The 20,822-nt window shown below is 48.4% G+C and overlaps 1 protein-coding gene and 1 long non-coding RNA gene across 3 annotated transcripts in view; one reads left to right on the top strand and one right to left on the bottom strand.

Moving 5' to 3' along the window:
- Nucleotides 1-8,271, bottom strand: part of LOC137413750 (uncharacterized) — a 50,889-nt gene extending 42,618 nt beyond the window's left edge. For both annotated transcript variants that reach the window (XM_068099184.2, XM_078777657.1), the window contains exons 1-2: nt 8,186-8,271; nt 5,902-6,334 (exon numbers count right to left, since the gene is read on the bottom strand). In XM_068099184.2, the coding sequence (XP_067955285.2) occupies nt 5,902-6,322 (421 nt within the window). In that variant the 5' untranslated portion in view covers nt 6,323-6,334; nt 8,186-8,271. The remainder of the gene's footprint in view (nt 1-5,901; nt 6,335-8,185) is intronic.
- A 342-nt stretch (nt 8,272-8,613) lies between these two features.
- Nucleotides 8,614-11,041, top strand: LOC137413751 (uncharacterized). Its single transcript, XR_010981744.2, has 2 exons — nt 8,614-9,323; nt 10,260-11,041. It is a non-coding gene; the product is annotated as an uncharacterized LOC137413751 (long non-coding RNA).
- Nucleotides 11,042-20,822: the final 9,781 nt, after the last annotated feature.

Genomic DNA, 20,822 nt, shown 5'->3' with positions numbered 1-20,822 from the left:
CTCCACCTTGGCCGGTAGGGGGACGGCCCCGTGCCTGGTGACGCAGTGCCCCAAAAAGTCGATGTCGGCGACGCCGAACCGGCACTTGGCAGGGTTCACGATGAGGCCATGCTGGCCCAGGCGTTCGAAGAGCGTGCGGAGATGGTGGAGGTGCTCTTCGCGGGACGCGCTGGTGACGAGGATGTCGTCCAGGTAGACATACACGAAATCCAAGTCGCGCAAGACGCTGTCCATTAGTCGCTGGAACGCCTGAGCCGCATTCTTCAACCCGAAGGGCATCCAAAGAAATTCGAAAAGTCCGAATGGCGTGATGACGGCCGTCTTCGGGATGTCCTCCGGCCTGACGGGGACCTGATGGTAGCCGCGTATGAGGTCCACCTTTGAAAAGAAGGACATGCCCGCCAACCGGGTGAAGTCCTGAATGTGGGGGACGGGGTAGCGGTCGGGGGTGGTGGCGTCGTTGAGGCGCCGGTAGTCCCCGCACGGTCGCCATCCCCCGCCGGGCTTTGGCACGATGTGGAGCGGCGACGCCCAAACACTCTCGGAGCGCCGCACGATGCCGAGCCGCTCCAGCATAGCGAACTCCGCTTTAGCTACAGCGAGCTTCGTCGGCTCGAGGCGGCGTGCCCGGGCGTAGACCGGTGGCCCGGCGGTGGGGATGTGGTGTTCCACCCCATGCTTCACGGCCCCCGCTGAGAAGGTGGGCCGCGTGAGGGCCGGGAAGCCGGCGAGGAGGTGGGTGAATTCGTCCACTGCCGGAAGCGTACAGATCAACCTGGCCGGAACCGAACCGCTCAGCAAGCCGCTCGGCGAGCCGGGCAGCGCGCAAGCGAGCGAGCTGAACATCTCGGCCTGGACGAGCCTTCTGTGCTTTACGTCCACCAACAGCCCATTTGCACACAGGAAGTCCGTGCCAAGCAGTGCCATGCGCACGTCGGCAGTGACGAACGACCACCGGAAAACCTGCCCTCCGAACCGCAGAGAGAGGCAGCGTTTTCCGTATGTGCGTATGGACGTACCGTTGGCAGCAAGCAGCGCGGGGCCCCAGCCCGCGGTTTGCTTGTCGGACGTACCGGCGGGAACGACACTCACCTGCGCTCCCGTGTCGCACAGGTAACGGCGCCCGGACAAGGTGTCCGTTATGAACAGTAGGCTGTTTGAACGGCCGGCGCTCAGTGCCACGACCGAGGGCCGGCCCGGGCGTTTCCCGACCTGCCGAATGAGCACGGCGGGCGACACTGCCGAGCCTCGTGGCCGAACTTGGTGTGAAACCGGCAGCAGGCTTGCGGTTTTTTCCGCGGCGGCGGAGGTGGGCGTGGCGTGGCGGCCGCCACGAGGCACCCCTCGGAGTAGGGGTGGTCACCCGCAGGAGGTTCCGCGGCCACGCGGTGCGTCGTGTAGTAGGGGTGGTCACCCGCAGGAGGTTCAGCGGCCACGCGGTGCGTCGCGTAGTAGGGGTGGTCACCCGCAGCAGTTTCGGGCTCGGAGTAGGGGCGCGCAGCCGCAGCCGCTGCAGCCCCGGGAGCCGCGACGGCCGCACCGAAAGTCACCCGCATGTCTAAAGCCGCGAAGAACTTGTCGGCCTCGGCAGCGAGAGCTCGGGGTTCCGTTATCATGGAACCGGCCAACGCGAGGCGTACTCGTGCCGGCAACTGGCGTCAAAATAGCGCTCGGAATAGAAAATCTGGGGTTTCGTCGCCCAGCAGCGACAACATATGGTCCATTCGGACCGACGGTCGCGTGTCGCCGAGCTCGGGGAGGTCCAGGAGGCGGTCGGCCCGTGCGTCCACCGTGAGGCCAAACGTGGCGAGGAGGAGACGCTTGATCGCCTCGTACCTGTGGTCGTCCAGCGGGTCCGGCATCCGGCAGACACGACCCGGGCGGCTGTGCCGGGCCCGAAGGCGGCGACGACGAGGTAGTATCGCGTCGCGTCGCCCGTGATGCGCCGAAGCTGAAACTGAGCTTCGGCTTGCACGAACCAGAGCTCGGCTTGGGCCTCCCAGAACTCAGGGAGCTTGACCGCGTTGATTGCCATTGATATGGCATGTTCGGATGGTCAGCGACGGCTGAGCCAACGTCGAGGTCACCAAATGAAGCGCGGTGCTCCGCGCGCTACTTGCTTACCAAGGAGGAAGCGGACAACACGGTAAATCAAAAGAGTCTTTATTGAAAGAGCCCTACTGTAGCACTGAGGAGCTCGGGGCTGTGAGCCCCGTGTATATCCCGAGGCCACGCCTACCCCTCGGGCGTGGCCGACGCCCACTTGGTGCGCGGGAATTCTGCCATCACGCCAGTGAGCTTTCGTGTCCGCCACAATATAATATAACAAATATCATGAAACATTTACATTTTGTAGTCCATTGTATAATTTAAATAAACATAAACGCAAATTTCACATGTGGAAAAAGTAAGTACACCCCTACATTTATCACTACTTCAAATACCTAAAATTAGAATCAGGTGCACCAGCTCAGGTGCAAATGATTAGAACATCGTTAGAGACGATCTTGGAGTAACCTGTCTTATTTAAACCTCAGACATTTAGTTTGGTTTGCTCTTTGTTGTTGAAGTGTGTGGCGTCACCATGCCGAGATCAAAAGAGCTCTCTGAGGCTTTCAGAAAGAAGGTTATAGATGCCTACGAGTCTGGGAAGGGATTAAAAAAGATCTCCAAACAAGTTGAAATCAATCATTCGACTGTCCGGAAGATCATCTACAAGTGGAGAAGATTGCAAACAACTGCCAACTTGTTCAGGCCAGGCCGCCCCAGAAAGTTCAGCCCGAGAGCAGACCGCAAGATGCTGAAAGAAGTCTCTCAGAACCCCAGAATGTCATCACAGGACCGACAGGTAGCTCTTGCCACTGTTGATGTCAAAGTGCATGAGTCTACCATTAGAAAGAGGCTGCACAAATTTGATCTACATGGGAGGTGTGCCAGGAGGAAACCTTTGCTGTCCAGAAAGAACATCAGGGCAAGAATAAAGTTTGCCAATGAACACCCAGGCAAAGACCAGCACTTCTGGAACAATGTGCTCTGGACAGATGAGTCAAAGGTCGCGCTATTTGGCCACAGTATCAGAAGACATGTTTGGCGAAAACCAAAGACAGCATTTGACCACAAGAACCTGATACCAACTGCAAAGCATGGTGGTGGAAATATTATGGTTTGGGGCAGCTTTGCTGCATCAGGGCCTGGGCAGCTCACCATCATATAATCCACGATGAATTCTTCATTGTACCAGAGGGTGCTTGTGGATAATGTGAGGCCATCTGTCGGAAAGTTGAAGCTCAACTGAAGGTGGACCTTGCAACATGACAATGACCCTAAACATACCAGTAAATCCATCAAGGAATGGTTGAAAAGAAAGAAATGGAGGGTTCTGGAATGGCCAAGTCAAAGCCCGGATCTAAATCCCATCGAGATGTTGTGGGGGGATTCGAAACGAGCTGTGCATGCAAGAAACCCCTCAAACATCGCACAGCTGAAAGAATTCTGCATGGAGGAGTGGGCAAAAATTTCTCCCAGTCGATGTCAGAGACTGAATATGAATGAATGATCGTTTTAAGGTTGTCAGAGACTGGTAGACAGTTATAAGAAACGCCTACTTGAGGTTGTTTCTGCCAAAGGGGGCAATACCACCTATTAGAGCCAAGGGTGTACTTACTTTTTCCACATGCGAAATTTGCATTTATGTTTATTTAAATTACACAATGGACTTCAAAATGTAAATGTTTCATGATATTTGTTATATTATATCACCTTTATCTATCAATAGTGTTGAAATGAAGATCAAATAGCTGTATGGTGAAATATGTTGAAAAAGTCAAAACTTTACATGGGGTGTACTTACTTTTTCATGTGACTGTAAATATGTTGCTCGGCTTGGCTCCGCCCCTCCCGAAAGCGCCGCTGTGTCGTGCTTTTGACGTTCGCAGACGAGGCTGATGGCTTGATGGCTGATGGCTTGCTGATGGCTGATGGCGGTGCAGCTTGAGGAGAACTCCAGAATAAACAAGAGATATCCATTTTTAAAATATTTTCGTTTGATTAACGATATCTGCCAAACCACGTGCCCTATCGCAAATTCCAAAAGGACATTTTAGTAGACTGACATGCTGAACAGATGTGAAGTTTTCCCTCGATTGGCTCAAAAATGACGGAGGAGCTCGGTTTTAAAGGTTCATGCTTAAAAACGTCATAACTCTGAAACAATGTGACGCATGACGTCATGCTCGCTGACTTTTTCGTTCGTCATGGGTATGCGATTCTGCCTGCAAAGTTTGGCCTCTATCTGTTCAGCCGTTGCAGAGAAAAAGGGGTTTTCGTGTTTTCACGAAAACCAATATGGCAGGAAAACCACGTGACCTGTGACGTCATAATTACCATTAAAATATTCTTCAGACCGAGTCCCCCCTGCCGGTGAAAATTTGATCTTAATCGGTCCTATTATTGCAGAGAAAATCTTTTTTAAAGGAAATTAAAACTTAAAATGGCACTGAGTTAAGGATCATCAGAATTATCAGAATTCCCAAAGTTCAAAATGCCATATCTTTGTCAAAAATGATCGAAACGTCGTGAAGTTCGAACTTGATCTGTAACTTATCATGAGGAAACCATGTGCCAAGTTTGAAATCATTAGCATTAAGCATTTAGAAAAAAAAGTCCGGTAAACTGTTCTTTGCGTGATGGACTGACAGACTGACTATAAAAACCACCTTTAGATGCTTTTGAGGCGGCGCGGCGACGGCGCGGGGAGTGTGCGTCCTCACTCCGGCTCGGTTAGCCGCCATTGCCCATGTGCGCCGACGGGGTTACCACGAAGGGGCTGCCTGTCAGCTCCTCATCAAGGGCGGAGCCCCGGTAACCCCCCCCGCACCCAATAAGAAGCAACGGGCCGATTCCATCTGGGGCGGAGCTAACGAGCCGAGGGCGTGTCACTCCCCGCCGGATATATACGGAGCGACTTCCGGACGTGACGTGAGATGCGCCCTGAGCTTGGAGAAGAGAAGACGCCACCCCCCCGAGCGCTGCAATACCTCCCCGCATCTCTGGACCGGACCGTGTGGATTCTGCCCCGGAGCCAAGGTGCACCTTGAGCCATCGACTACCTGCCCTCCCTTGCCATCGATCCCTGTGTGAGTCCGTCTTTGTCCCGTTTATCTGTGGTCTGTCTGGGGATAGATAAGACCGTGTCTAAGTGCCCACCTTTCTATGCTGTCTCTCTCATCCCTGTAATCTAAACCTTCCGCAATATTATAATTATAACCTCCGAGAACTGTACCCTTGGTGTCGTAGGTCATTTATCCCAGCCGTTGTGTCCTTTTCCTCAATCGATTTAGCGTAGCGCGATTAGTCAACGTTCGGGTATAATCGGGTAATTTGTGCAGACACGGCGGCCATTCCGCTCGGCCCACCATAACATCAAAGTCGTGTCTGTAACAATATCATCGGGTAGTTATGCTGCGGACAGACAGACAGACACACAGACACACACACACACACCCATGGCGAATATAGTGGTCACTCTGTTTGATAACTCGTGAACCAATAAAGGTTACTTCTTGACATGCTGCGTTACATTTAAACTAGAATGACACTCTTCGACATCACGACATCGACCGATATGCATCTGCCCATATTATTACATCATTATAATACTTGTACGAAGTTTGCTACAAATCAATTCAGCTGTTCTCAAGTAATCACATTTTTACCTGACATGACCTCTGTTCTTTGACCTGAGGACTCCAAAATCTAATCAGTTAATCCTTACATCATTATGCATGTCTGTAACAAGTTTAAATTGGATCACTTTCGCCATTCTCAAGTTACACTTTACAGACATATTACAGACTTTGACCTTTGACTTGGTCGACGGAGGCATAAAAATACGTCACCTACCAGATTTGGGTGTTGATCCATCATCCTGAAATTGGAGACTGCAGAAATCACCGAGCCCGATTCGACAGAAACCAGAATCGTGGTCCAGCTGCACATTTTGGGATGCGAAAATCTTTTCACAGAAACTGGAAAGTTCCCGAATAACAATCTCCAAGTTGACGAAAATGCTTCCCAAAAGAGAAGAACCTGCAATCTGGACATCTTGCGGCTTCGAAAAAGAATTCATAAATTTACAGAAGTCAGCATACATTGCAAATTGAAATTTCTCTTTGGCGAGAGAGAGGAGCTCGTCCCGCAATGGATCCGACTCGGTACAAGCTCGAATAACCTTGTGATTCTCAATTCCAAGCTTATCGATCACTGCTTGGGCTGTTTCTGCTCTCAGTCCTTGTGATTGGAGCCATTCCAAGAAGCTCTCCATTTCACGAATGACCTGCCAGGGATACAAAGCTCATGTTAATCACAGAAAGGTTATACATGTTATTTTCTTTGCACAGTTTGGAATATTTTGTGAGTCATAATCTTATCCAATTTGATCACATATCCAGTTAAACGGTAAACGTATCCAGCTTGTTCACCACAAATATTGATTTGGGATAACGTTATCCTGATGAGCCCATAATAAGGGCGCAAGCTGGATCGGCCAATCTAATTCCAGGTATTTGTGACCAAAAATATCCGTCTTCAAAGATCTGAGTACCACATGGATGCTCTCCCAATCTGAAGTTGATGTGTTGGTATAATTTACGAAAACGACATCAGCATCATGTCGCGTTCAGGGTCAGAGTAGTTCCTCTTGTTTAATACACATGGACATATAAAACATGTTTTTTATTTTCCTCTCACTGCAATTGTCTCACACACGTTCCAAAGCGTCTCCACTTTCCTGGAAGTTGAACTTTTCAGGTTCAACACGCATAATCCTGTCATCCCAGAAACTAGGTTTGTGCTTGGATGGGAGACGTCTACATCGAAGGCTGGGTGTTGTACGCTTCGCACGGCAGAGACAGATACAGACCGGCACGCCAGAGACAGACACAGACCGGCACGCCAGAGACAGACACAGACCGGCACGCCAGAGACAGACACAGACCGGCACGCCAGAGACAGACACAGACCAGCACGCCAGAGACAGACACAGACCGGCATGGCAGAGACAGACACAGACCGGTACGCCAGAGATAGACACAGACACAGACACAGACCGGCACGCCAGAGATAGACACAGACCGGCACGCCAGAGACAAACACAGACACGGACTCGCAGTTCTGGAATTCCAGATTAATTTCCTTGAGTCCAATTTAAGCAAGGATAGAATCTCAGTGGGAAGATAAACCAGGAATGTTACATTTTAGAGTTTAGACCCACAGGACATTTTTGATATTTCGAGATTACGAATCAGGTTTTCCATCGACATTTAGGTTGTGAACGTTAAATATCCACCAGAAGAGGGAAAGTAGATAATTGTACATCGTTACGGTACATCGTACATACATAATTGTACATCGTTACGGTACATCGTACATACATAATTGTACATCGTTACGGTACATCGTACATACATAATTGTACATCGTTACGGTACATCGTACATACATAATTGTACATCGTTACGGTACATCGTACATACATAATTGTACATCGTTACGGTACATCGTACATACATAATTGTACATCGTTACGGTACATCGTACATACATAATTGTACATCGTTACGGTACATCGTACATACATAATTGTACATCGTTACGGTACATCGTACATACATAATTGTACATCGTTACGGTACATCGTACATACATATTTGTACATCGTTACGGTACATCGTACATACATAATTGTACATCGTTACGGTACATCGTACATACATAATTGTACATCGTTACGGTACATCGTACATACATAATTGTACATAAAATTGTACATCGTACCCTTGTTAATGTTACAGTTACACCTCCTCATTTACAGGTCACATTGGATATACAAGATATAAATTATAAACACTTTGTGACTGATTTGTAGTTAAAATGAAGAAAGAGGTTTAATCATCGTTGTGGGAAGTTTCGTGATGACGTGAAATAAAACAATGTGGTGAATGAAACAAAACGAGTGAAAAACACCTCATTAAATGAACAATCAAATACCTCATCGCACATTCAATATAAACTCGTTTAACTTTCCTTCTTTCTCGTCATCAACGAACAGGAAATTATTTTATCTTTAAATGAACGTTTCACAGATATTTCTCAGTATTATTAATAAAATGACAACCTCAGAACAAACCTCTTTCGATCAGACCACGTGAACCTTCGTCACAGGAAGTTCCAGTCCGAGGTTGAGAAGTTCAACCGGAAGTTCTTTGTCCTTAAATTCTTCTTCTTCTATTTTTCATGAGTATTTGTTGGTGTTTTCAGAGTCGTCGCGAGGATCTATATACGCCACGCCCCTGAATACCTCGGATATGGATACTGGAGGTTTATAATTATATTACTTGCTCCGTTCCTTTAATAAATCTTAAAACTGATCTGCAGAATCGAGGATACTTCTGAGTTAGACCGAGAAATACATCGGGTGGACCTGATCACGTGATCACCACGTCATCCCCACGTGACGGACAGTGTGCAGTCGACGTCGACGCGATCTGAGCTCCTCATGCCGAGGGCAGAAAGAGAAAACATGATCCAAATCCTCGGGAACCTCACACCGGCCACACAACCCCGTCGGCGTCGGGTGACGTCATATCTGATGTCGGTAGAAGTTGAGAGAACAGTGTCCGAGTCGCAGCTTATGTAAGATTGTCTGATCCCTTCGGGAGAGCCGAGGGAACGACCCAGAGAATTGAACCAAATGGTGAACCTCGTGGCACCATCTCCTCTTGGTGGAGAAAACTCCCATTGAGATTCCCATTCATTGTTGATTTGATTAAATTATTAAATTCGTTTTAAATTATTATTAAATTCTGTTTAATTATTAATTAATTTATATTATTATGAATTAATTAAAATTATTAAATTCTGTTTAGTTAATTCGAGACTTCTGCCAGAACAGCGGAACTGGGCGTTCCGAATCCAACCTGAGAGCGCGTTTGTCTGCCTAGTCACGTGATTCATTCCCGCCAATGCCCACGTGGGCAGGAACCCAGCACAGGTCGACTGCCGTGTATGTCCGTGAAGTTAACAACCTGTAGGTCATGCCTGTCACTTGCTGCAGGTACTATGTAAACCTGTGCTAACCTGTTTCATGGTCAGGTTGTCACCGACTAAACCGACTCCCCCACCAGGTGTCCTGGTTCGGAGGGTGTATGGATATGGACACCCAACAGGATTAAAAACAAAACCCGTCAAGGGGCGGAGGAGCTCCACGTGAGCCAACAGCCATCCATATCTGGTGCCCAACTGTGTCTGCGGATGTCCTCCTGCAGGTGGGTTACCTTTTTCAAGGAGGTATGTGACAGGATTTGAACTCCGGCTCCCGTAAAACACAAGTAAAAGTACGATGAACCCGACAGTTCACCAGATGATGTGACTGGAGCAAAGCCTCAGGGACCCCCATTCTTTGATGACAGGAGGTAAAGCACGGGGCAACTCTGATGTGTCAGGTTATGGTGGTGGTGTGTCTGGGTGGTGCTCTGTTGTTACCTTTCAGATGGCGGTCCCTTTGAGTAAACCTGAGGCGAGTTTCATGAACAAAACCAGTGACTTTCACCAGGACAAGTCTCAAAATGGATTGGTGGAGTAACACGCTTTGTAAACCTTGATCAACCACCTGGTGGTTATTAGCAAGTTCATGTTGGACTGGGATTCATTCCTGAATTGAGGATGCTGGTTGCATCATGACAGGTGTTGCTCTTCCTTTGATACAGTGCACACCTGTGCACACCTCATAATACGCTCGTTGACCGGTGTTGCCTCGATTACGACAGCAGTCAGCTTATTGGACACAGCTACAACAAATCCCTGTGAATGGAAACCATCAAATACTTTGTTCAACCTGGTTATTTACCCAAACACTTAATTTTCATTCATGCCCCCCCTTGGAGTTCCCTTCGGATGCATGCAGAGTTTTGGGCTGATACATTTTATGGCTTCGGAGTTATGGAAGAGACACACACACATATATACACATACACACACACACACACACACACACACACACACACACACACACACACACACACACACACACACACACACACACACACACACACACACACACACACACACACACACACACACACACACACACACACACACATTATCTTTTGTTGTTGGAGTTTCACTTTTGTTGTCTCGATCTCCATGAGGAGTTTCGTCGTTTAAGAAATCGTCATTTTTTGTCTTGTCTGGGATGCCCGCAGGTATAATGAAGCCTCGTCAAGCAGGATGGCTCGGACCGTGGAACAGCGAATGAGGTCATCAAATCCACTAAACTCACGCTTGGGGGGGGAAGGAGACCAAGACGATCTGGAGGAAATGCTCATCAAATTTCAGGACTATGTGCCACCCAGAAAGCGAAGAGAGTTGCCAGACACCACCCGAAAAAAAGGCACCAGCGGAGTGGGGATTCTTTTGATCATTTAATAAAAATTCTGAGGATAATTTTCATGGATTCCGAATACCGATGCAAAGAGGATCTCGGAAAAAACTCCTCGATATGGGAGATTAGCTCTCACTGGCCAAATCCATATAAATAGAGCAACACCTTCAGCTCTCGCATAAGCAAACAAGAAAGAGCAGAGATTGCATACCCTCCCAGGATGTGATTGTTTGGTGTATTTTGTGTTTTATTGCTGATGTAGATTTATGTTCAATCCAATATAGTGTTGTGGATATTTTGGACAATAGGGGAAGGTGGGGCAAGTTGAGCCAGTTTTTGTTCTTGGAATGTTAGGACTGAACTTACTGATGATCTTGCACAAATGAGTATCTTGCCTTCTAATTTAATCCTTGGGAAACATTTTGTAGCTAGTTCTTACTTTCTATCCCCACACTGAAAGTCACTGTGACTTTTGAAAAAACGGAGGCCAAATGGCTCAACTTGCCCACCTGATGGGGTAAGTTGATCCAACCTCTGGGGTAAGTTGTACCACATAGGGGTAAGTTGATCATTGCCCCAAATAAAGATAACTAAAGTAGAAAACCATTGTTTTGCCAGAAAAATATTTAATGTTGTAAAGTTCTACAACACTGAACGAAATGATTACCTTGTGTTCATGGTTATAGTAATCAGTTACGAACAAATTGAGTCACTCTCATAGAAAAACAATATTGTCAACTGTGGTAAGAAAAGTCAACTCAATCCACCTGTCACAGTTTCAAGTCACAATTAAACAAAAAGTATCCCAAATAGTTGATCATTGCCCCAAATAAAGATAACTGAAGTACAAAAATTGGTCTGCCTGAAAAATATTTAATGTACTTGTTACAACACTAAACGAAATATTTACATGTACCTTGTGTTCATGGTTATAATTCAATGTGGCAGCTGGATTGAGTTGAAAACAGCTGCCACAGGTTTTAAGTCACAATAAAACAAAAGTGTCCCAAATACACCCAGAAAGGCCAACAGTCAGACTGTGGCAATTAAGGCACAATATCTTGCTCATCAATGCCAGCTTCATCATTTGGATCTGGAACTAAAACTAAAACATGTCAGAAATAAAGTCAATTAAGCTGCCAAACTGACAAGTCACAATTGAACACAAGCTGTCCAGAACAACGGGCAGAACTGCCAACGCACTTAGGCTGTGGCAGCTTACGCACGATGTCTTCCAGTTCAAATCCTGCTTCATCCTTTGGGTTTGGAACAAACACTGGGTTGTCAGATCCAACTTTTCCAGCAACCTTCTGCAGGAAGACACCTTCAAACTGAAATTCCTCTCCATTCAGTACATCAACCCGAGCAATGTAATGCACAAATCTTGATTTGCCAGCACATTTGACAACTACAAAGTCACCTTCAATGATATCCATATCACTGTCCACATCTGATTCGTCATCATACTCAACTTCTGAATCACCATCTGTCTCACTGGAACTAGGGGTTTTTGATCTTGGGGGACATGTCTTTTTCCCATTAGCTTTGAACAAGCATCTCTTTGATTTCTTGGCTGATGGCTTCCGTTTGCGATTTTCAGATAGGGCTGCAAGCCCCTGGCGTACTGGGGTGTCAGTCAGAATCTTTGTGCTGCCTTTTTTGCGACCAGCTTTCGTTTTCTTTCTTGCTGTTGCTTTCGGAAATGGGTGAACATCAGATCGTGATACGTATTATTATTATCTCCACCAACATGAGTTGGCAAGTTGAGCCAGACCCTACGGGGCAAGTTGAGCCATGGCTCGATTTGCCCCGTAGGGTCTGCCTCAACTTACCCCAGTCTGAACTTTCTGAGATGTCTCCACATACACACATATTCTATGCATTCATCGTATTAAAGTCTATGACAAGAATGGAGACACATACCTGGACTAACAATTGTCATCTGATATCCATATTATATCTATGCTGCATATGGAAGAAACGTGAACTTACCTGTTTTACACCTTTTTACTTTTATGGCTGAAAATTGGATTTTTCCCTCTGCAACACTGGTTTCTGTTTCAATTTAGAAAACAATATGGCAGAATTTGGAGTTATGCAATGGGGCATCTATAGATGGCGCCACCACAAAGTCTGACTCATTCATAACTGGCTGGGAGGTGGTGGCTCAACTTACCCCAATGCTCAACTTGCCCCGCCTTCCCCTACTGGCTGGAATTGGGAGGAGCAAGTCAAAAAGGAGGAGCGAAGATGGGATTGGTCGCATGAAGAAAAGGGGAGGAGAATAGTAGGATTGGTTGAGCAAAGTGTAGGTGGGAGGGATGAGGGCAGTGGGGATTGGTCAAATGAAATATTGGGGTGGGAGGCAGCTAAGATCGAGGGATACAATGTGATTGGTCGAATGAAATATTGGGGTGGGAGGGATATCCCGCTGAGTGGGGAGATTGAAGAATGCATATTAAAATATCCTTAATGAGGAAGATATGTTCTTTTGTTCGCATCAGACCTCGCGGAGCCAAGACTCTCCCAATTCTGCTTGGAGACTTCAAGAACAATGTGAAAGTCATTCACTTTATACTACGTGAATGTGAATGAATGAATGAATGGTGTCAGGAAGGGCATCCGGCCATCAAAAAACATTGCCTCAAAAAGGGAACCATGATTGTCATGGGGCCTGCAAGGCCAAACCCTGCTCTCGCAGGGAAAAATGGCCTTACAACGATCATTCATTCATTCACAAAGGATATTCCTGTCACTCTGCCCTCTTAGCAGTATATACAGCATGCGTCAGAAGTAACCTAGCTTCCACGGTCCGCGGATAACCCGGTCAGGATAACCCGGTCAGGATAACCCGGTCTCACATCATCCGCGCCCACATTCAACCGTGCATATATTTGCATATTTGATGAAGTTCGTCTGTCACACTTTGGTTTCCGTGCGATAACCACGAAATAGTGGCTGATTTCCACAAAATTTTGTACACACATGTGTCTCAGCATAACTCAGATCAAGTTTGAAAACCAGCATGAACCGTGCATAAATTTGCATATTTTTGGAGATCCATCTCTTCAGTGTGCCCCAACAGTTTTCCGGACGACAGACTGCCGGTAGGGGACATGTATTGCAGCGCAATACTCAGAATGCTTGTTTACCAAGAAAGCCTCATTTTTCTACAATTTGCTTATAGAACTTAGTATAAAAACATTTTATTTCTATATTTGAGTGTATTAAAACACAACGCAATAATGATTTTCTGAATCATTATTCGATATTGCACAGAATCATTTATCATCTGGGAAGACCCGATCCAACATGACATAAAAAATGATTTTACCATTCTGTGGTTCTCCACAGAATTATGACAAGATGTGGTCTAACGTTGCCTCTTAAGAGTTTACGAACTCGAGCAAACAATTTTGATCAGGGTGCCAGAGATAATTCACCTACTTGAGAAAATCTCAACTTCTGTATGGAAGTCACAAAAAAAATTGCACAAGAGGTGAGCAGGTTATAAACACACGCGTTTGTCAGGTTGTGGCTCATATAAATCACTCGATAAAATTTACACTTCCACAATAGCTACCCAACCACGTGACTGATGACGTCAACAATTTATTCTCCCATGCAATTTTTGTGCAGGCCATGCTCAAGAAATTTCAAACTCCTCGTATCAAGCTTGATACTTGTCATTATGACGTCATAATGAAGGCACCGATGACATCATCATGAATATATTGTTGTGGATATGAGAATGGTTTTTTTTATTGTTGTGGTAAAATGTTGTTGTAAAAGGTTGTTGTAAAATATCACCCCTCCTCCCCTCCGTTTGTGGTTGTATAAAGGTCAAAGGGCGTTCCCGTAGTTAGTCCATAAAACATACATGCAGGACACGATATATCTTTTTTTTGACAGTTATATCTTATTCTGTGTTTTAGGATAAGGCTGTGTCTCCCATTAATAGAAATACTCCATTGCACCAGTGAAAGAGATAGATTCCCTTCATTCCCACTCCCAAAACTTCCATTCCCATTCCCAAAACCTCCCTTCCAATTGCCAACTGCATTTTGGGCGGTTTTCCCTTCATCCGCCATTGGCCACGAGGCAGGGTTGGGGAAGAAAGGCGTGTCTCCACCTCGTCATAGAGGGGGAGGAGTGAGACAGCCCCGCTCGACCAACCATGAGCCAGGGGTTTGGCTAGAGAGGGCGGAGGAAGAGCGATCGGGGAGGTTCGCAAAGGTTGAGGGGCGGGGGCCTATATAACCCAAGGCAGGGGTGTGGCCAAGACAGATGAGTTTTTACCGGCGGACAAAAGGGAGCCCAAGCCGTGGAGAGGAGTCAGAGAGATTCGCTTTTACAGAGGAGAGGAGAGTTGAGCTTTTACAAGAGACTGGAAGAGTTGAGCTTTTACAAGAGACAAGACAGTTGAGCTTTTACAGAGAAGAGAGAACCCGTCACACCAAGGCTCCACCAGGCTCCGCGTTGGCTCCACCAAGCGTTCACCTCCACCAAGCTCCGCGTGGCTCCACCAAGCGTTCACCTCCACCAAAGCTCCACCAAGCTCCGTGTTGGCTCCACCAAGCGTTCACCTCCACCAAGCTCCGTGTTGGCTCCACCAAGCGTTCACCTCCAGCCATCCACCTTCTGCCATTCCTGGCATTCCCCGCGTGAGTCAGTGTTCTGTTTGTTCTGTCCTGGGTTAATTAAGACTGTTAGATAAGCTAGTATTTTCCCTGTGTCTCTAAAAAGCTTCTGTATATTATTTTCTTATCCTTCCTTCTCCTTGGTTATTTTGAGCCTGTAAATAGTAATAAATAGTAATCGTATTTCCAAACCTTTCTTTGCCTTCGTCTTCCTTTTCTTCACATCCGTCGTCTTTGTCTTTTTCCTATTGGGCGGCTACGGTGCGATACGGCCAAAGTTCGGGTGGAATCGGGGTCTAGTCAGGGAATACTTGTTAGGTCGTGGTCATACACCACCGCTCGGTCTATAACATCAATCCGCGATCAATAACAATTGGTGTCGGGAAGTGGGATTGGACCCGAAGCGCGCTTAACGCGCTCAAAATTACGAGCTGCTAAAAAAAAATAAAAAATAAAAAAATTGTGTTGTTTTAAAGCAAAACCCGAATTTTGAAATCGCGCCATGGCTGGTCAAGGCGACCGGATGCCGGTGGGTGAGCTAGAGGAGGGGTTAGGAGTAACCCAGGATCAAATGGAGGGGAGCAATGAGGAGGCGGTTGAGGGAGTATCAGGTGCACAAAATGGCGCTCTCGCGCACGAGGTTTCAGGCGCGCAAAAAGGCGCCTCACACGAGCGCGCGGTAGCCGGACCCGCAGTGCCAATGGACTGGGGCGTTTTGATGATGCATTTCGGTGCCTCTCTGATGGGTGACAGTAAGGGATTTGATGCAATGATGGCTACCCAGGGGATAGACATGGGAAAAGTGAGGCACGAAGCAAGGTACAACCCGGTTGGATTTCAGGAGCAAATGAACGCCACGGCAAAAAGAATACAGGAAGACATTGACCGCAGGTTGGGCGAGCAGGTCCCACGGGTGCACGAGGAGGTAACGCGGATCGAGAAGCGCCGGTTGAACGAAGTTGAGAAAAGCACGGGTACAATGACGGGGGTAGAAATCGCGACACGGGGTTTGGAAAAGCCGGCGACCGCTGAGGTAGAGGAGGGTGTTTTATTAAAGCCAGCGGTCGTCGAGGTTAATAAAGAAAAAGCAGTGCTGGGAATTAAAATTGAAGAGATGACGGAGGTAGCCCGGGAATTGCAGGGAGAAATGGAAAATGTGCAAAGTCCCTGCTCACATCACGATGCTGTGCTTAACCCGAATGGAAGTTTGCAGGTTTTGGGGCAGGGAGGAAGAAGAACCCCGAAGGTGAGACGGGCTGTGTATTGTGCGGGGAGATTTTGTAAAAGGATGTTTAGCGACAAAAGAATTTTCGCGCGCTTGGGATCGAGGAAGCATCCGGGCGTTGGTGAAGGGTCGCGTGTGAGTGGAAATGGCACGCGTGTGGAAAAAAAGTGTGCGTCAAGGGGTGAGCGTGTTACGAAGCGCAAGTGTGAAACCGAGTGCGAGCGAGAATGCACGTCGGGGTGTACGGAGTGTGACACGAATAGTGAGTTGGTGATGGCGCAGGTGCGAGAGGGCACATCGGAGCGCGAGTGTGAAACCGAGTGCGAGCGAGAATGCACGTCGGGGTGTACGGAGTGTGACACGAATAGTGAGTTGGTGATGGCGCAGGTGCGAGAGGGCACATCGGAGCGCGAGTGTGAAACCGAGTGCGAGCGAGAATGCACGTCGGGGTGTACGGAGTGTGACACGAATAGTGAGTTGGTGATGGCGCAGGTGCGAGAGGGCACATCGGAGCGCGAGTGTGAAACCGAGTGCGAGCGAGAATGCACGTCGGGGTGTACGGAGTGTGACACGGAGAGTAAGGTGGTGGTGGTGGAACGTGTGCGAGGAAGCACACCTGAGTTGGTGGTAGCGCGAGTGTGGGAGGGCCCATCTGAGCGCGTTAGTGGGTGGATGCCAGAGTGCACGCCCATGGTGAGTGTTACGGAGGACGTAACGGAGGAGAGGTGTGGACCGAGGTGTGCGCAAGAGTGTGCGCGAGAGGTGTGGAGTGTAACAGGGAGAGCATTGGTGGAATGTACGGACGGCGTTGGAACGCCGGGTTTTGGGAGTGTGAAAGGGGTAGCGTATGCGTGTGAGCATGCAGGTGAAGCATCGACGGTAACCGGGTTAGCGTTTAGGACGACGGATAGCCGATGCGAGCACTGGGGGCGCGGTGTGATTTGTTGGGTGCGAGGCCCGGCGCGGGTCGATGCTGCGGCGCTTCTCTTCGAAGCGTCGTTGCCGATTCGGGCTTGGCCCCGCCCCGCACGGTCGAGTCCGAGCTTTGTCGGGCGAGGCGACCGGTCCGGTTCAAGGGCGAGTGGGAGGAAGCGGAACGGTGCCCCCTCGTGGGGACGGGGTTCCGACCGAGGGAGATTGAGCCATCGGGCCCGGGACCGCAAGGTGCCGCGCCGAGATGGTGCGTGGAGCCTCGGCCCAACCAAACCACCTCCCTTGAACCGAAAGCCGGACGGATTCAACCTGCAGGCGACCAAACCACCCAAATTCATTGCTCGGCTTTACGAACCGAGTTTAATGATGTCATGACGCACCGAGGCTAGGATATAGTGGACTGTGATGATGGTGATAGTGGTTTTGATCCAAAATTTAGAAAGGTGAATAGAATTGGCAGTAAATGGAAAATTTTTGAATTGGTTGGAATTTGGACGAGCAAAATTGATAGTGGGACCTCCCCGATGTGGTGGGATGGCAAATCCACCATCCCTCACAGGAGGGGGGCAAAGGAGCACTAGCTTATGGGGTTTATGGCAGTGAAAACTAGCCCGGGTGGGTTTGGATAATGTGTAGGGCCCTAGAGATGACATTAGGTAACGTTAAGGTTAGTTAGTGACTGATACCTGTAGTGGGGACGCAGGTAGTTTAGTGTGGATGATAATGACGTGGGAGCGCAATAGTTTAAAGGGGCGACAAGGGAGCGCAAGTTTCAGAGGGGAGTAGTTAGCTGAGATGATGCCGTGTGTTTGAGATTGAACAGGTGTGATTGAACAGGTGTGATTGCACAGGTGTGCAACTGAACAGGTGGATGGAGCAGTGTATGAGGGAGTAGTGGTGATTGCGTGTTGTGTTGACCAAATGGTCCAGGAAGAAAGGAGGGTGCAGGTGGCACCAGGTGTGAGTGCACAGGTGTGCACCAACAGGTGTATGGAATAAATGGTTGTGTGGAAGACATGGAGTGTGGAATATATGGAGTATTGGAATGGATGGTCGTGGAGTGAGTATGGTGGAAATTGTGGAGTGGAGTGGATGGTGCGAAGGTGTGAATGGGGGAAGAGTGGACCCCCATCACGGATACCCGGGGCGGGTAGTGTAAGTGTTAGGTAGAGGGTATAGGTAAATTGTGGTTGGATATTGGCATCTGTGGTGCGAGGTGAAAGAATGGTATTTGGATGGGTGCATTAGTGTTGTGGAAATGGCTGGGCGTGTAGCCTGTTAGTGTGTGTAGTTGGTTTGGGCACTCCACCACTGTGAGAATGTCGGCCAGGTGAGGCCGCAGGTGGGCTCTGGGAGCCGGTAGTAGTTGTTGTGGATGGGGCCCGAGGATCCGGAGGACGGACCCGGGTAGCCCAGTGCCAGAGGGCACCAGTGGGGTGATAGAGCCAGGAGGGGCCTTCCCCAGCTAGATAGGTTAGGGTGAGGAGCTAGGTAAGCTCGGGTGGCAACTGCAGTGGTGGAGGTGTGCAGGTGGGTAGACCTGCTGGGAGAGCTACACGTCGCAGCCCAGAAATTGTGCAAGGGCACCGGCAGATGAATCGGGGGAGTGAGACCCCAAATTGAGAAGCACCACAGTTTGGTCAATGGGAATTGGTTTTTAGAACCCATAGTGTAAGTTGGCCAATGGATTTGCAGGGAGAGACCCCGGGTAGTGTAAAGTGTGTTAATGTCATTTAGAGGATAGTTAGGATTGAAGTCTCCTCGCACCATCTGCATCCACTCACCTGAGGTGACAGGTACTCCACACCATGCCAGGTTGTTTTGATTATTTTTTATGTGCAAATGTTTTGGATTGTGAGACGCATCATGACGTGGGCGTGACATTGTGCTTTGTGTTCCATCTCTCCCTCCTTATGAGGATTGATGATGAATTGATGGCAAATTTTGGATAGAGGGATTGTGGAGACGAATTTGGTATAAGGGAAATATGGGGAAGACGTGACAGTAGTGACGAATTGGTAAATGTGTAGATTTTTGTAAATATGGGGTAAGGGCAAGGGTAGTGTAGGTGACGGGGGGGGGGGGTGACGTACGGTAGGGACGAGCTTTCTCACTTCGCTCTCCGTACGCATTTCACCTTGCATTGCCTTATTGATGTGTACCCTTGTGACCTTACCCCTCGCTCATCTGTCTTCCCCCTTTTGTCTCCCACATGAGGACCTGAGCGCCACTGGGCGCCGAGGGGAGCGTGCGTGAGTCGGCCATTGTGCGCCCGGAACTCCCAGAACCAGCTGTCTGCATCGATGCACCACATATCTGTGGCCGAGCACCACTGATGGACCCCATGGGTTGGGGCATGGCCCCTCTGCTGGAACCGGCCACGAGGGCCCGAAATCTTGCTGGCGGACCTTGGCCACAGGGCACCGATGCCCCACAGGTGAACCACACGTAGTCGGCCCTGTGGGCCATAAATAAAAGAAAATAAAAAGGACACATTGGGCACACTTTATTGCAAATAGGCCGCCAGTAAGAAAATGAAAGAAAGACAACATCTGGAAGAACAAATAATAATAACCAGCAGAGGGAGCCGAAGAGCAAGAGACACCTGCAGGGTTAGGGGTTGTTGTTTTTATTTTGATGAACAGTGATGACTGCACCGATTGGTGCTTGGGTGTGTGGTGCGTTTTTGGGTGCTTTAATGGTGCATTGATGCAGAGCAGACTGTCTCCCCCCCAGAAAGAACAATTACAGGTCCTGGGTTAGTCTTGTAAATAAAAATAGCGTCAGTGTAAATAATGCTCCCCACCGTCAGTGTATAGTTTGAAGACCATTCCGCAATTCGGTTAACTGTGGGCATAAGTCTGTTAGGCAGGGTGCAATGGAGCAGCGGGACACATTTATTTATGTTTTAAAACTGTCGCACTCAGGGTCAGGTTAAAAGTAGAGGGAACTACACCTACGTGTCACACTAAGTAAAAGTTATAGGCCCGGGACGTGCCTAAGGGGAGGAGGGTGCAGTGTTGTGGATATGAGAATGGTTTTTTTTATTGTTGTGGTAAAATGTTGTTGTAAAAGGTTGTTGTAAAATATCACCCCTCCTCCCCTCCATTTGTGGTTGTATAAAGGTCAAAGGGCGTTCCCGTAGTTAGTCCATAAAACATACATGCAGGACACGATATATCTTTTTTTTGACAGTTATATCTTATTCTGTGTTTTAGGATAAGGCTGTGTCTCCCATTAATAGAAATACTCCATTGCACCAGTGAAAGAGATAGATTCCCTTCATTCCCACTCCCAAAACTTCCATTCCCATTCCCAAAACCTCCCTTCCAATTGCCAACTGCATTTTGGGCGGTTTTCCCTTCATCCGCCATTGGCCACGAGGCAGGGTTGGGGAAGAAAGGCGTGTCTCCACCTCGTCATAGAGGGGGAGGAGTGAGACAGCCCCGCTCGACCAACCATGAGCCAGGGGTTTGGCTAGAGAGGGCGGAGGAAGAGCGATCGGGGAGGTTCGCAAAGGTTGAGGGGCGGGGGCCTATATAACCCAAGGCAGGGGTGTGGCCAAGACAGATGAGTTTTTACCGGC

Source organism: Myxine glutinosa, chromosome 5 (assembly GCF_964187855.1).
Source record: "Myxine glutinosa chromosome 5, kmMyxGlut1.1, whole genome shotgun sequence".
In the NCBI taxonomy this organism is placed as follows: domain Eukaryota; kingdom Metazoa; phylum Chordata; class Myxini; order Myxiniformes; family Myxinidae; genus Myxine; species Myxine glutinosa.
Note: the sequence above shows the minus strand (reverse complement) of the source record. Positions and strands in the feature narration are given on the sequence as shown.